The following is a 15,931-nucleotide window of genomic DNA, read 5'->3' as shown; positions in this document are numbered from 1 at the left end:
CTGTCTGACATTCTTCATCCATCACTTCAGCCCAGTGCAACAGAAGAACTGGGGCATTGAAGTGCAGGAATGACTGAAAAGAAAGTGGGATTAAATAGGAGGAATAAATGACAGAGTGAAAGGAGCAAAAGAGCAAAAGATATAGAAGAAAGGAGAATTACACAGCAAAACAGATCTCTCTGGTCTCAGCCGGCCTCTCTTACCTTCTCCCATTTCCTCCACTTATTTTAACATCATATTTTCCCGTTCTTGGAAGTGTGAGAGGCGGCGTCTCCGAAGCTGTCTGGTGATGTCATTCATTTCTAAATAAGCCACAAAAAAGCCACCTCCACCCATCACCCCGATCCCCCACTTCCCTCTCCCTCCTGCATGAACACAAGACCCCACCTCAAACATTCCTCAGTTCAGGGACGTTTTCTGATCCAGCAAGATATGTGGGGCGTCAGCCACCAACAAATCAGCTCCGCGTTGTTGAAGTTTGGTTACAAAATGTGCTGCTTGGATGAAGGATTGTTTTAATCAGAGCAGCATTTTTCTGCTGAAAGACAAAGAAGAAAAGTGTCTCTCGACTTGTTTTCATCTTGTGAAAGTTTTTTCTTTGTCAATATATTACTTTTCTGAGCTGTCAAGACATTTTAAGATGCCGCCACAACATTTTCTGTTCTGTTGATTTTTATGAGAGAAATGAAGAAAAGCCACCCCAAAAGCCAACTTAATTTTACTTTCTGCTAAGTCAAATTTTGTCAAACAAGCAGAAAGGCCCATAAAGACTCCTAGAGGGACTGAGAAATATTTCTCAACTAAACCTAACTTTAAAATCTAGCTAGGAGAGGCTGCAGGGATGTGTACTTTTCTTATTTTTATCAATGACCAAGTCTGTTGAAACTTTTTCACTAAAATAGTTCAAGTGCTTGATCAGGACTGATGCTAGATCCAGTTCTTGACCGGTTCTATAAAAAATAAATAGTTCATGGTTCATTCTGACCAGATACCCGAGCCACCTCAACTGGCTCCTCTCGATGTGGAGGAGCAGCAGCTCTACTCTGAGTCCCTGCCAGATGACCGAGCTTCTCACCCTATCTCTAAGAGAGAGCCCAGACACCCTGTGTGTGTGTGAAATTAAATATAATAAATGTTATTAATCCCAGAGCTGTGTTGGTACCAAATCTTGTGGTCAAGCGCCAGAACCTGGAGCTGTGGAACTACGAATAACCAGTGCTAAGCTGGTTCTAACACCAGTTGAGCACTGCAACTGGTTTGATAAAATGGTTGCTTTTCATGTAAATCTTTCATACACAATTCTTAATATTGATCATGCTCCTTTAGTATTTGAATGCATGTAATGTAAGATCAGCACTGTTGGGTTTCTGCAGATAGAAACTTTTTAAAATATTAATTGAGCTTACTGTACTGCTTGATAACTAGCATCAATTTGAACGCATGTATGATTGAATTGAAAGGATTTTGTTGTGATTTGGCTCTACATAAATAAAACTGGATCGAATTAAATATTTAAAAACATAAATGTTATTTTTATTTTTTACCCATTTTTGGCTCATTTTATATCTTGAAAGGCGCTTTATAAATAATTACCGTACATAGTTCTAAAAAGTTACATTGCTATTAGCTTGTGTTGCTAATAATAGTTAGCTTGTTACTGAGGACAGTGCTGTTATTTCCCAACTTGCAACTGGGAAATGTTCAGGTCCAGAGATAAATGCATCACAGGATAACCAGCCACCGGCTCTTGTTTACATCCATCTGCTTTAGCTTGTAATCGAGAGTTCTGCTCGTCCTATTTGGGTTTAAGAGTTTTACAATTTAAGATCTTTATCTTTTTGTCTCTTTGGACTCAGCTGGTCATTGCAGTGAGTGTGCGATGTCATGGCGCTAATGATCAAATGGAAAACAAAGACACAAAGAAACTGTTCTAGCCTTTCTTGGACTCCAAACTTTAGAATAAATAAATTGTGGATAGTTGCCTTGTCATGACTGGGCCACAAGAAGTTCAAGATGTTTAACAGCTTAATTTGATTATTGAGATCAACAAAGAGAAGCGGACAACTATTTTGGTGTTAGATTGAGTTAAGAAGACATTTCCGGTTTGGATTTTAGCTTTACGTTGACTTGATCATTCATCCATTATGAAGAAAGTTTGAGAAACGTTAATATTCAGCATTCATTCAGGCTTATGCGTCTTATGTGGTACACTTCAAGAGAGACTGATAAGCAAAAAGAAAATTGTTCCTCTATAGTTCATTTTGTATTGTTTGCAGTTTCCCTCTGCTGTCTAAATAAAAATGTGTCAGTATGTATGGAAGTCCAGGAATGTGACTGATGTGGGTGAGTCACATGAAGGAAGTTCAGAGGGAAAAAGGAAATGCGGGTCGGTTTTACTCCATAAATTCCCATCAGCCTGACTCACCATCCACTCAGCATTACGCGCCGCTGTGGTGGCCGTTATGTAGCAGAGTACAAATAGTTACATACCCATCAGATGAGTCACTGGGATGAAAGAAAGCATCATCCTTGCAACACGTTTAAAGTGCATGACTAAGATTAAAATAGTCTTTTAGGTACTGACAGTTTTTTAATTCAGAGCTGGAATAAAATGATATTCCTATGACTGAGTACATGTAACTTTGTTACCAGTTGGAGAAAGGACTGCTCACACAGCAACATTTCAAGGGTCTCCTCCTGCATAATGTTATAAAAAATAATGTTGTTATCCACTGAAATTTTCTTTCCAAAATGATCTCTTATTAGATTTTCAACTTCTTCCGCTTAATTTAACGCACACAAACATCCAAACAACTCCCATTTTTAATCGCACCCCTGCTTGCTCTGACTGGATGATTTGCAAGCGACGTTTGCAGGACACACAAACAGATTTAATGACTCACACATGATGAAGCGCCAAATTTACAGATGCAGACTTGTAAACCTGGAATCTCAGATGCTCCATGAGGAGGGGGGGGCGCTGATGTCAGACTTTCAAGCTACTCGATCTCTGCTGTTATCACTCGGTTGGGAGCTCTCTGTTTGGAATTCACACATTCTTGTGGGACAATGCAGAAGTGTGACAGATCTAATTATGCCAGTATTTACCTGAGGAATTATCTGCATTCCTTCTGATCTCTCTTCCAGCGCAGACAAAAGCTGAGGTAAAGGTGTCTGCATTGGAGCAATTGAGAGGGGCCCCTATTAACATTCAAACATCAGGAGCCATGTGGAGACTTGGCGGCACTCCTGGTTCATGATTTAAGTTGAGGATCTGGATATGAACAATCATGTTCAAGGACAAGTTTTGTACTTTTCTATTAGGTTTTAGAAGCTCAATGAAAGCCAGCTGGGAGATTAGTGTTCATATAAAGTGCTGAAGTTCCCTCTGGGTTACCTCAATCAGCATTCCTACAGGACTTTTGACATGAGCCATGATGTACAAGGCTGGATGCCTCCTTTTATAGGAAAGACAGAAAGAACGTGTATTTAGGACTGCTTCTAAGAAAAGCAAAAAAACCCCAAATAGGATAAAAACCAGCCTCCTCTGGAAAAACAGCTGATTAAAAGATGCCGTAAGTTTTTCCAAAACTGAAAATGTATAAAGATGTGAGAGTTAAAGGGATACATTTTATTCAATTTCAAGATGATTTAACATTTTTTCATCTGTGGTAATACATTGTGGTGGCAGAATCATGCTGTGGGGTTCCAGTTAAATCCTGTCTTGAGAAGCTGGAATCAGAATAAGCTTTATTTGCCATGTTTGTGCGCAGAAACAACAGGTTTCTTCCCAATGTACAAACATTTTTAACATAAACACTGTCATTCTATAAATTAGCAAATTCACTCCAACAAAGCTTATTTGCCTAATTAACAGTGCATTTTGAACTTTCCAACAGAAATTAAACAATTTTTACAAAACCCACATCTTTATGTTAATTTTGTTTATTGGCCTAATGTATTATTATAATCTTAAATGTTATCTTTTCTTGAGCTATACTGAAAATTATCATAATTTACTGAAATAAAGGCTTTTAAACATAAGTCTGTATGTAATTCATCTATAATGTGTTTCATCTTGTGAACTGAGTTACTGAAGTACATGGACCTTTCAATAATTTTCCAATTTATTGAATAGGTCTGGAATGTTAATATATATATACAGTGTTTATTTTAAAGTAAAAAGCTGTTCTAAATCCTGGTTAAGACTTGAGGTTCATTTTCCAGCAGAACTATAATCATATACATACAGCCAGAGACATGGTGACTATTTTAGATAAAACTATATTCATGTGTTGAAATGGCCCAGTCAAAGTCCAGACCCAAAATCAACTGAGAATCTAAAGACTTAATGAGATCTTCATAGAGACTCTAAATTCAACCTTAATAGTCAGTTTCTAGATGTTTCAAAGCTGGTGCAAGCATCATACAGCAAAAGATTTGCAGCAGTAAATGTAGCAAAATCCATGCCACACTTTTCAGATTTTTATACTTTTGACACATTATTGATACTTTTAGGTTGTCAGTAGTAAAGGCTAAATTGGAGTATCACATGACGCGCTGCAGACGTTGCTGGACGATGAGTTCTGAGGCAGTGGATAGGAGAGGAGAAAGAGGAGGATGGAGGGCTGAGTGGGGACAGGGAGGAGGCGCAGGGCAGGGGGGGGGTTCATTCAGAACAGCTGAAGAAAGGCAAGGGGAGGTGGGAAGAAAAGAAAGGGGGAGGCAGGGGTGGTCCTAACCGTGACATGTGTGTCAGTCTGTTGAAATGTGTGTGGAGACCTCTGTTCACTTCATTCTGCTGACTGACTGAGGAGTGCTGGAAGTGAGAAGAAACAACTCAAGCCCTCAGAGGGACTCAGAGGAGGGAAGACTTACTTTTACAAAGTGTGAAGAGAAGGGAAGGAAAATAGTAGACTGCTAGAGCTTACTCGTGATTTTTTTTTCTTCAGTTTTCAAAATCTTAATTTGGTGCATCATTTTTTGGGCTTGCTTTTCTTCTGGCTTCTCCCAATGCTTGGAACAATTACTTTAACAGGTAGGAACCGCTTTTTATGTCTGAAACACTGTTACCTTTTGTGTCTGTCGAAGTCAGAATTAAGTCAAACTATTTATGTTGTAAATCTGTATCCATTCATTTGATTTGAATATAACGGGACTCATTCAAGTGTGTTTTCCTTGTGTAAGTGAGTATTGCCAAAAGCATTGTTGTACTAAGGGTGTGGTTAGTTTGCGTTGTGGTTTCTGGATGTTTTGGCATGGATGAGTGATCTCAGTTGGAGAAAGCTTTGCCTAGATTACCGCAGAACATCACAATGTAAGAAAATCTGCATTACTTAACTTTGCAAACACATTTCGTAGCAATAATCTCTGGATTTATTATCCTGAATCAGTGAGAACATCTTAAACATGTTTCAAACTTTGCAGTGGAAAAATGTCCATCAAATGTTCATCTTTGATTTTCTTTTTTTATTGTACAGACCAACATCTGAGTCAACACACTGCATCCCATGATATGAGGTGTTTTATTAGATTAGTGCGACTCTAACTCCCAGTGGGGATATTTACTCACGGAGGATGTGTAGGGAGAGAGAGAAATAGAGAGAAAGGGGAGTCTGGAATTGATTGCATGCCAAAACATATCCTCTTTCCCAGTTTCCGTCATCTTAACTCAACAGGATGGTTTAAGTAGAGCAGGATTGCATCACGATAAATTAGAAACTCACTGGTTTAGTACAATGTTGTTTTATTTGAGTGGATTATAACTCTTGATGTCCTCCCCCCTCTGTACAAACAGAGATGCTCTGACCACACCTTTAAAGATGTTAGTGTGTGTATGGGGGGTGTTAAGTATCGTCTCCGTTGGGGGAGGGTGACGATGTCTCCTTGTCCTGTTTTTAACGGACTGCTATTGTTTTAAAATTCCAGACCCAGACTAAAGTATTTGCATGTATTTGTATACAGTCTCTTGCCCCCGCCCTTGCAGATAAAGGCGACCCCAAACGAGACATGCAACAGCCCCAACAGAAACACAACCTGACTTCAGCACAGGTTGGAGTAGATTTACAATCAGTTATTGGCTGCAGCTCTGATATTTAATATCACCCTCACACACGAGGATATGTCTCCAGCTGAGATAAGCACCTCAAATATGATGGCGAGTGTCAGGAATATGCTACACCCTCATTCCTGCATCCATCCAGCTTAACTTTAGATTCTTCCCGGCCTTTGCTCGTCCTCCTCCGCCAAATATTTACAGTCCCAGGACTTTGACGGTTGGTTGAGCAAGAAGACAGAGATCAAAAAGATGGAGAAGATGCCAGTGGTCTGTTAAATCAGCATGGTTCCTGTTTTATTGACAGTGTAGGTACACAAAGAAGTGGCTTACTTGTAGTGTGACTCCTCCCACACTCTTCTTTAATAACCTTTTCTGTTCTGGGGACTAATTGAAAACAGCTCAGATGAACTGGTGTGAATGTATGAATTTAGATTAGATTAGTGGTAATAAAAAAAAAGTACCATACATGTAATACAAAACCTTTATTGTCATTTGAATCCTTTTCCTATTTACCACTGCAGTCAAACTCAACAATTTAAACTTCCTGTTAGCTGTAGCCATTTTTGATAACAAAAAGGTCGACCACCCCCCTTCCTTTATTTTCCAGGGGCCAGTGAGGGCTTGGAGGCTATTGTGTTTTTGTATGCTTGTGTCTGGTTTGGGAAGGGGGGGTGGGACCCCTTCCATCCTGCTGTGGTGGAATTTGGGTCAAGGGGATTGGGACTTATTTTAAGGAGAGATATTGAAAGGGGGGTGGGAGGGTGTTGCATTGTTTAATTTGAATAGTACATGGGCAAAGGCAAGACACAGTTTAACTAAAAAAAAGGAAACAAACATTCTTGAAGTCCCTTGCTATTTAAACTCACACTACATTGAGCTCATCTAAAAAAATGTTAGGGTTGGGCATAATTTGCATTCCTCTTAAGACAGAAAAGGCAGGAATGTCCTTCATCACACTTTTAGTAGATAAATTAAGAGTGTTTCAGAAAAAAACATTCATCTTTGGTTGCCCAGGCAAATATTTTCTGTATTTGAAAGTTAAAATATTCTTGGTACGCCGTCTATGTCTATAATTCAGAAACAAGGGACGTAGGCCGATGTGCAGTTTAACATTTTTGTGTGGAACGACAACATCTAAATTATAGAGAGTTACTAACCAGATGAGTTCAGTTGGAAATGACCAAGAACTGAGTTCAAGCACTACAAAAAAAGAATTCTATTTCAGTTTATTGAATAGAATATTAAATTTAAATTTTTTGGTTAAAAAAAAAAGAAATTTATTATGCAACCACTAATTTACTCAAGTTGGCTTCATTAACTGGCAGATTATTTCCCACGATGAGCTTGGTTTAAACAGCAGCTTAGTTGCTCTGTGTGTAATCCTGTAACCTGAATCCTTTAGCATAAATCATTCTAGGATTTTTTTTTAGAGACCCCAGGGATTTTAGACGTGAAATTTCCCAGACTGTAGTAAGATCTGAGGAGCCTCCGGCAGCCCCACTGCTCCCCTCGGCAAAACGCCTACATTTGTCAAAACACTGACAGACCGACATGTTGAACTTGTGGTTTATGTCTGCTATCTCAGCTATTATTGCAACATTTGCCCAACATGTGTTCAGCTGCAGAGGAATGCCTACAGTGAGATAAGTGTCTCTGTCTGGACCTTAAAAGCGCCACAATGAAGCCCCAACACATTTTAGAGTAGCTTAGTAATCTAAAACTGCATTAGCATACAGTAGTGTGCCATTACAATTGTGTGTTATTTATCTGTATTGATGCCCAAATGCTTTTTCCCATTTGCACATAGCAAAGTTATACCAACAAATAGTTACCAGAAGGTTAGGATCTTTACAAATATCTTTTTTACTTAAAACGTTACATGAAATATAGAGTCAATTATTCTGACTCTGCAAGTGATTTGATTTCCTCATCATTAAATGAAGCTTACAGATGATGGCTTTATATGAACATCATGGGGATTTCATTAGGAATCTTTCTAAGGCACAAAAGTGCACACAGAGTCAAGTAATAAACTAAATTGAGAAATTTGATCAAAGTCTTACAGAAAGTTCTTTCTTTTCTTGTCGTTTCAGTTGGCCAGCCAGATGGTGTGCCGCTGGGTCAGAAGGAAGAGGCTCCAGAGAGTACAGAAACTGCCCCGACTGATGGGACTCCTCATGTAAACGGCGAGAAAATGGAAAAAGAGTCGCCAAGCGCAAATGATATTTCCGCTGTAGAAGAGAAGGTAGCAGAGGAGAAGACGGATGATGCAGGTGAGGTCGGCTTCAAGAAGATTTTCACCATCGTGGGCTTGAAATTCACCCTTAAGAAGGACAAAAGTGACGAGACGGACCCTGTGACTCTTCTAACGGTCAAAGATAAAGAAGAGGAGATCAGCTCAGCTGAAGAACCTGCAAAGGACAAGGAGGATACTGCAGATGAAGAGAAAACCCCATCTGATGAAAATAAGGCCCAGATAGAAGCATCTACCCCTGAGGGAGAGACCGCTATAAAAACAGACAAAGATGAATCCACTGACGCTCAACCTGAAGGCGCTGCTGCTGAGGCCGCTAATGAAGAAGTCAAGGAGGAAAAAGCAGAGAAAGAAGCAGAGAGCACACCTCCATCCAAGGAGACTGGTATGTCCCCCTTCAGAAAGCTCTTCTTCGTGGGACTCTTCTCAAACTTGAGAAAAAAATCCAGCATCAAAACGACGAAGGAAGAGGAGGAAAAGGAGGCTACTGAAAAAGAGGAGACAGCTAAATCAGATGAATCCACTGCTGAGGAGAAGGGGGAGAAAGATGTGGCAGAGCAGTCAATGAAGGAGGAGAATGTTGTGTCAGAGGAGGAAACCAAAGAGGAGGCTGTTGTAACAGAGGAGGAAACTAAAGAGCAGACAGCAGAAACTCCTGTGGAGGCGAAATCTGAACCTGAGTCCAAGCACGAAGCACCGAGCACCCAGGAGGAGGCGAAATCAGATGCTACCCAAGAGGTTACAACTCCAACTGAAAGTACTACTGATCAGAGCAAGCATGAAGACCAAAAGGCTGAAGCAAGTGCCGATGAGAAGGTTCCAGCTGAAGTGAGTGCAGAGGCTGAGCTGCAGTCATCACAGGAAAAGTCCAAGTCTCACGGAAGCCCCTTGAAGAAACTCTTCACTGGAGCTGGCCTGAAGAAACTCTCAACTAAGAGACAAAAAAACAAGAAAGAGTCAGAGTCAAAACTCACAGAGTCTGGGGAGCAAGGGACAGAACATCCCCAGTCTTCTGCTGAGTCCGAAGAGGCTGCTAAAGTTGACAGTGGGCCTTCATCTCCAGAGGCCTCAGGAGAGCATCCTGTCGCCGCAGAGGCAAGCCAACTTGAGTCCAGCCAAGAGACTGAAGGGGAAGTTGCATCTGATGGTGAGAAGAAAAAAGATAGTGTCATTGCCTCCTTTAGAAAACTGGTATCCCCCAAGAAGCATGCAAAAAGGTCTTCTGATAGTGAAGATGAAGGCACAAGTGACAAACCAGCTAAGTCTGCCACTCTGTCCTCATCCGAGAGTGCTCCACTGGCAGAAAAAAGTGTTGAGGAGGAAGAGGGGAAAGAAGACAAGGGTCCAGAGGAAGAGCCAAAAACTGAAAACACAGAGAAACTGACCAGTAGCACTGAGGAGACCAAGAAGAAAATGGACACCTCTGTATCCTGGGAGGCTCTGATGTGTATGGGTGGACCTAAAAAGAGGACAAGGAAGACCTCTGACTCTGATGAGGAGGAGACCAAAGCTGAAGAGGAGATAACAGGAGCAACAGTAGCAGAAGAAGATGTGAAAGAAGAGGGGAAAAACGAGGATGCCACCGATGCTTCCCAAAATCCTGAAAACGAAGAAGTAGCTTCTGCACCTGAGCCAGTAAGTGCACCTCCTGTGAGAGAGTCACCCTGGAGCACACTGAAACGGTTGGTTATGTCAAAAAATAAGCCCAAAAGTGAGGAGAAGCCAGATGGGGCTGCTGACCAAGCCCAGCAAGACACAGAAACACAAAAAGAAGAGTCCTCTTTCTCTTTGAGGAAGCTCTTCCCTGGACGTAAGAAGAAGGTGGTAGAAAAGCAGCCATCTGCAGACCAGGGCTCAGGTGAGGAGGACTCTGACACGCCAGCTGTGGTTCCTCTCTCAGAGTATGACGACCAAGTTGAAGTAGCACAGGAAGCACCAAAAGAAGCAGCTACAGTCCAGACTAAAGTGTCTGCTGAGGATAGAGCACCATCATGGATTCCAGCCAGCATTGAAGGTGCAGAAGACCAACATGATCAGCTGAGTGATATTCCAGAGGAGGCGGAAAATGCTGCTACACCTAAATCTGTCGACACTGACATTGCAGAGGACGAAACTGACGACCTGGTTGCTCCTCCTACAGGTCTAGGTCGCACAGGACGTAGACTGTCCACCGCCGAGGTGAAGCCTATTACTCCAGCTCCAGCTGCGGCAACCTCCCCTGTTCCACAGGGTCCCAGGCAGAACAATGCAGAAGAAATCATTGGTGCTATTGAGGCTCAAATCACTGAAATCCCCACCCAGACATCTGTGACTCTGGAAGATGTTCCTCTCGAAAAAGCTTCTGAAAAAAACGAGAATGACCCAGAAACAGAAAACGCCAAGCCTGTAACCATTGCCCTCCTGGAGAAACATGCACAAGGTGAGGCCTCGGCTCTTTGTATCGGTCTTGTGACAAAGGAGATTGCTGAAGTTGCTGTGGAGCAGCCTGTGGAACCTACATTAGAAGACATGGTACCTGTTGGTCATGCTACTGATGTTGAAATGGTGGTTGAGGAGAAGCCGTTAGAACCAGAAGAAGCTGCTGTTTCAGAAGATCCTGTGCTCCAGGCTCATGTTAACAAAGTCCAAACTCTGGAGCTTGAGCCTCTTGCAGTCAAATTGAGTGAAGTTGCAGAAATTGAAGTGGCCATTGAGAGCTACGAGTCTGAGATTGAGAAGCTTGGAGCTGTCAGCACAGAGAACTCTGAGGTCATTCAGCCCACAAGACGGACGGAGAACTCCCCTAAAACTGTGGTCAGTGCTATAGAGTCTATTCCAGAAACAGCTGTCTGCATCCAGAGTGTAGAAGTCTCTGAGGTAACTATGGAGTCCAAAGAGGGTGCCATGGATGTAGAAGAGGTGGCCGGAGAAAATCAAAACATAGAGGGGGCTGAAATTGCTCTTCCTGCTGTTGTGCCAAGTGAGGAAAGTGCTGTAATCACTGAGACAGTGTTGCTTGTTGCTCCAAATGAGGCCAAGAAGAACACAGAGATTGAGACTCAGAGTGCGGTCATTGCAAAAACTGTCATCAAGGAGGCTGTAGATAAAGTTTTAGAAGATGCACCACAACCCAAAAAGCCAATAGCAACCATCCCAACACCAGTCCAGGCAACAGCTACCATAGAGGGTGAGACCGGCATCACAGCTGACCAAGTTGTCATCACTGACACCCCTGTTCCTGACGTCTATGAGAAACCAGATCAAAAATCCCCTCAGCCCTTATGTGTTGCTGTGGAGGTCATAGAGACTGTCCCAATAGAGATCACAGAAAACATTAAAGAGGACAACAATGAGGAGGAGGAACCCAAAAAGGACTTGAAGAAAGCTGTGGAAGTACAAGTAAGTGAAGATGCTGTCATTGAGGAAGAAATAACAGAGATCAAAGGCGAAGACGTTGAAGAAAGTGAAAAAGATCAGGAGGTAGAAGTGAAAGAAACCTCTGAGAATGGAAACCAGTCGGAGGCCCTTTCAGAGGAGAAAAAGGAGAAGGCGGTTGAGACCCACATGCCAACACAGGTGGTCCTGCAATCGGCCGAGGAGGTTGAAGAGCAGCCCGTGAAAGTAGAAACCGTGAAGATGCTAGATGGTGAGAGTTCAAACACCAGCGCGACAGCTGAGAATCCTTCAAGACAAAACAAACTCTCAGACCTGACAGAAGAACCTCAGGAGTCCAGCTCTGCTGAAGCTGCTGCTGCCAGTCAACGCTTGGACGCAGACGAAAGCCAACAGGAGCAAAAACCATCAGCAAAGTGTGCAGAGGTGATGGCGCAAGTGATCGAGGTGATTGAGGAGGCAGTGAAGGAGATCGAGCCTGTGTCTACAGAGATCACAGCAGCGTCATGAGCAGGTAAGACTACATTACACCATAAAGCATATTTTTTTATTTAAAGCAAATCCTTTTACTAAATAATGTTGGAAAAAAGCAGGGATTCTTTTGCTGGCTTATCAAATGGTGTTTTTCTTTTTTACATCAATGGGTCCTACTTTTATTAGAGAGTAGGGAGGGGATTTGCACACCAACTAGATGAAAAAGCTTTTGTTCAGGCTTTGAGTAACCAGGGTACCTTTGATATCAAAGCAGGAATGCCGCCATTGACCCCCGTCTTTGTAGGCTCGGGTCTTAAAGGGAAGCGGTGTGTGTGAGGGGCAGATGAACTTGTGCTGAAAGGCTGATTATGATTCCTCTGCTCTCTCCTCCTGTTTTTCTTCTATCACCGGCTCTGTATGGAGTCCAGAAACCATGTCGAAGTCAGCATTTGTAAGGTTTGATTACAAAGCTTCAAAGAACAGAAGTTGTTTATCTTTCCCCAGTTTTGACTTAATCTACAAGTCTTATATATCTAGGTTAGCAGATGCAGACTTTAAGCTGATGTTAGCTGACATGACCAATGAATAGTTTGCTTCATATTTATTATTCTGTCATGCTGGTTTACTTCTAACGCCTATACTAAGAGGAAAAAGGAAAACAGGAAAAATGTGGGCTCCAGTGAAGCATTTAAAAAGCACACATATTTTTTGCCTAAAAGAAAACACTGTAAACGAGAGTAGGAGTTTATAGTACCACAAGACAACATTGTTGTGGACTTCTACTATTAAAAATGAACTGGATCAAAAACTTAATTAAAAAAATTGTAAGGGGAGTAGTGACTCTTTTGCAGTGTATACAAATATAAAGTATTTGTTGTCATTTTTCAGTTTTAATATTGTGTGTTATTTTATGTCATATCCTGAATTCATTTTATCTGCAGTGAACGTTTCATTTAGTATAAATCCAGATTAGCTGAAGCTACTTGAAGAGGACTGCAGACCAAGACAGCTTCAGAGATCTTAAAACAACTCCAAACTCTAAAACATTATAGTGGTTTATGGGAAACCAGATCAATGTACTTTTATCATGTCTGCAGGTCATTATTTACATGAAAAAGTAGCAAGGACGCAGTTCAGCACAAATGATCTTCCTGTTTGAAACACATACTGAGAGCAGAACATGAAAAACATTTGTGCTAAGCATAACTACCTAGTAGAAATATAGTGTCAAAATGTATAAAATGACTTAAAAACATAGTTTTTGTACATAATTTTCCCTTTTTCCAACAGTAACTCTGACCAAAACTGCTTTACATTTAATTTTCAGTATGTTTCACACAGGAAGATCATTGCTTGCACACTAACTCCTGTTTCAAATAAATGTGTCTTGTTCGATTTCCTGTGTAAAAAGGAAAAACAAAGAACATTAGTTCTTGGTGTACAGAGCTGCCTACTGGAAATGAAAGAAAATTATGCTTTAGAGGTCCATTAATTGTTGTCTGCACAAATTGCTTTAATGTTTTTGGAAGCAGAGTTGGTTATAAATGGTAGAAGTCTGCTTTGGACTTTGGACTTAAAAGAATGTCACCACAAAATGTACAACCTGTCACTTAAATTTGCACTTATGGGTTACTGTATGGTAACCCATAGGTGGTCTCTTGTTCTAAAATCATATTTTTTGCCTTGTCCACAGGTGAGGATGCAGCACCGTTGCCTGGGAGGCGCACTTGTCAGGACCAGGAAGCGAGAGAGAGAAAGATCAAATGAGAGAGGATGTTCTGTGGTGTCACCTATGACTGAACCCATCCTGCACAGAGAGACTGAGAAACAGCTCCTCCTCTCTCCTCCCACCTGTCCTCTGACTCTCCCTTGCAGCTCTGTCACAGCACCATGACGGCTCACTGCACCCTCACTCACCTTAACACTCATGCATGTCCAGTCCCTCAGAAACATCCTGTTTGGCTTGTTATCACACCTGTGTACCTTCAGTGACTTCTCATTGCCCCCGCTGCAACCTGGTGGACAAGAGTGGAAGTGTTTCGTATGCAAGAGTGTGAATTTTTATGTGCATAGTAGCAGCGGTGTGAGAAGGTGAAAAGATGGGTGATTATTATCATGTATATTGTATTTATATCTTGATTATTCATTCATTCATTCACAACATATGTGTTTTATTTTTACTTTTCATTTTGTCTCGTTTTGTTTATCGTAAGGACTTCACGTTATGCTGTCGTGCAACAGGTATTTTTTTTGTTTTAAACTTGATGCGGACACGTCTTAAACTTTCTTATAAATTGCATCCGGCTGAATAATGATATACATAAAAAAAAAGTTGCATACAAGAAAATTATTTCAAGGCTTTGTAGGTAAATATAACTCAGTCATGGTACAAGTGTTATTCCACAGGCAGAGGAGCAGAGATTAAAATAATAACTACTAAAAATGCACCACGTGCTTGAATTTATCACATCGTGTGCTTCACTCTGCATTCCCACTTAATATTTCATGAGATTCATGTACATAAGACAAATTCACTGCCTGATATACTGTGAAAAGACATTGTCACACATTGTTTAATGTGATAATAAAATACTATGAGCTTATAATGTGGCAGAAGTATTTGCTGTGTTACAAAGAATACACATGCCAGTTTTTAACACTGGTTCGACATGAATTTATGACAAAACTCAAATCATTTCATGTGTACGGTGTTTAATGTTTCCTGATTAATTACTTCTTCACTTTCTGTGCAGAAACACAGAAAGTTCATATGTTTTTCACCATTTTCTTATGGGAAAAAAACCCTTTACACCCTTTAATCCCTGGTTTCTTGGGGTCACGTTGAGGGTGAGCTAGTTCTGCACAACGTTGTGTTCTTCACCAAGCGCTATAGCTCAGGTTCATTAATACTGGCACCAGGGAGGACACAAACAGAGCGAGGGATGATTTAGAAAGGCACAAATTTCATGGTACCAGAAATAAATACAGAAGCTAATTTTTTTCTGTTAATCTAAAAGCCAAATTCAGTTAGGATTAATCAGGGAGCCATGGTCTCTCCATCGATCATAGGACTAGGACACCAGTTGCATCCAATTACCTTCCCAAAGTATCCACCCAGCTACTTTGTGTCAGGCATTGTACCTCTGTTGTAAAAGGATGCTTCAAGAATAGTCCAGCAACTAGACTTTACCACCAAAGCGGCATATTTCTGATTAACTTTTGAAGAATAGCACCAGGTCAGTCATGTAGAGCTGCTTTTCTAATCAGTGAAATTTAATTTAGTGGCTTATAGAAGCTAGCAGTGCTAAAAGCTGGCATCTCTTTCAGCTTTAAGTTAAAAAATGTGGACATTTGTGCCACAGTTTAGGCGCCAATCTTGTGTGTAAAACATCCATATTTGCTTTATGTAATAATAAGAAAAAAATAATTAGAGAAAGCTAGAAAACTAAAGACTTGCATTTGTTGCAAAGGATTAGCATCTAGAGCCTACCCTACCCATCTTAAGTCCTCCGTTCTGTTTGTATCCCACAATAACTGTGAACCTGATAACATTTGTACAAATTGTATACCTCCTGTATGTACCTAAATAATATTGTTGTAATATTAATATTAACAAATAACCTGCAGCCATTTAGCAAAAGTTTCATGTAGCATGGTCATAGTTGTCTTTTATATTTTCCAAGCTGTTAATAGTGGGGATTCAGAAACTTGTCTATATTTCATTCAATAAAGTTAGAGAAAATGTGTCTGGATTCTCTATTGCTTCTTGAATT

The 15,931-nt window shown here is 40.9% G+C and overlaps 1 protein-coding gene across 2 annotated transcripts in view; it reads left to right on the top strand.

Annotated features, from left to right (window-relative positions):
• Window positions 1-15,904, top strand: part of akap12b (A kinase (PRKA) anchor protein 12b) — a 48,244-nt gene extending 32,340 nt beyond the window's left edge. Inside the window, exons 1-3 of one of the 2 annotated variants that reach the window (XM_028040862.1) lie at window positions 4,773-5,038; window positions 8,152-12,198; window positions 13,852-15,904. In XM_028040862.1, the coding sequence (XP_027896663.1) occupies window positions 5,014-5,038; window positions 8,152-12,194 (4,068 nt within the window). In that variant the 5' untranslated portion in view covers window positions 4,773-5,013 and the 3' untranslated portion in view covers window positions 12,195-12,198; window positions 13,852-15,904. Of the gene's footprint in view, window positions 1-4,772; window positions 5,039-8,151; window positions 12,199-13,851 lie in introns of those variants that run through there. The other variant, XM_028040861.1, reaches the window with a different exon arrangement.
• Window positions 15,905-15,931: the final 27 nt, after the last annotated feature.

This window comes from Xiphophorus couchianus, chromosome 15 (genome assembly GCF_001444195.1).
Source record: "Xiphophorus couchianus chromosome 15, X_couchianus-1.0, whole genome shotgun sequence".
Lineage (NCBI taxonomy): Eukaryota > Metazoa > Chordata > Actinopteri > Cyprinodontiformes > Poeciliidae > Xiphophorus > Xiphophorus couchianus.
The sequence above is the reverse complement of the archived record's forward strand: the minus strand, read 5'-3'. Positions and strand labels throughout refer to the sequence as shown.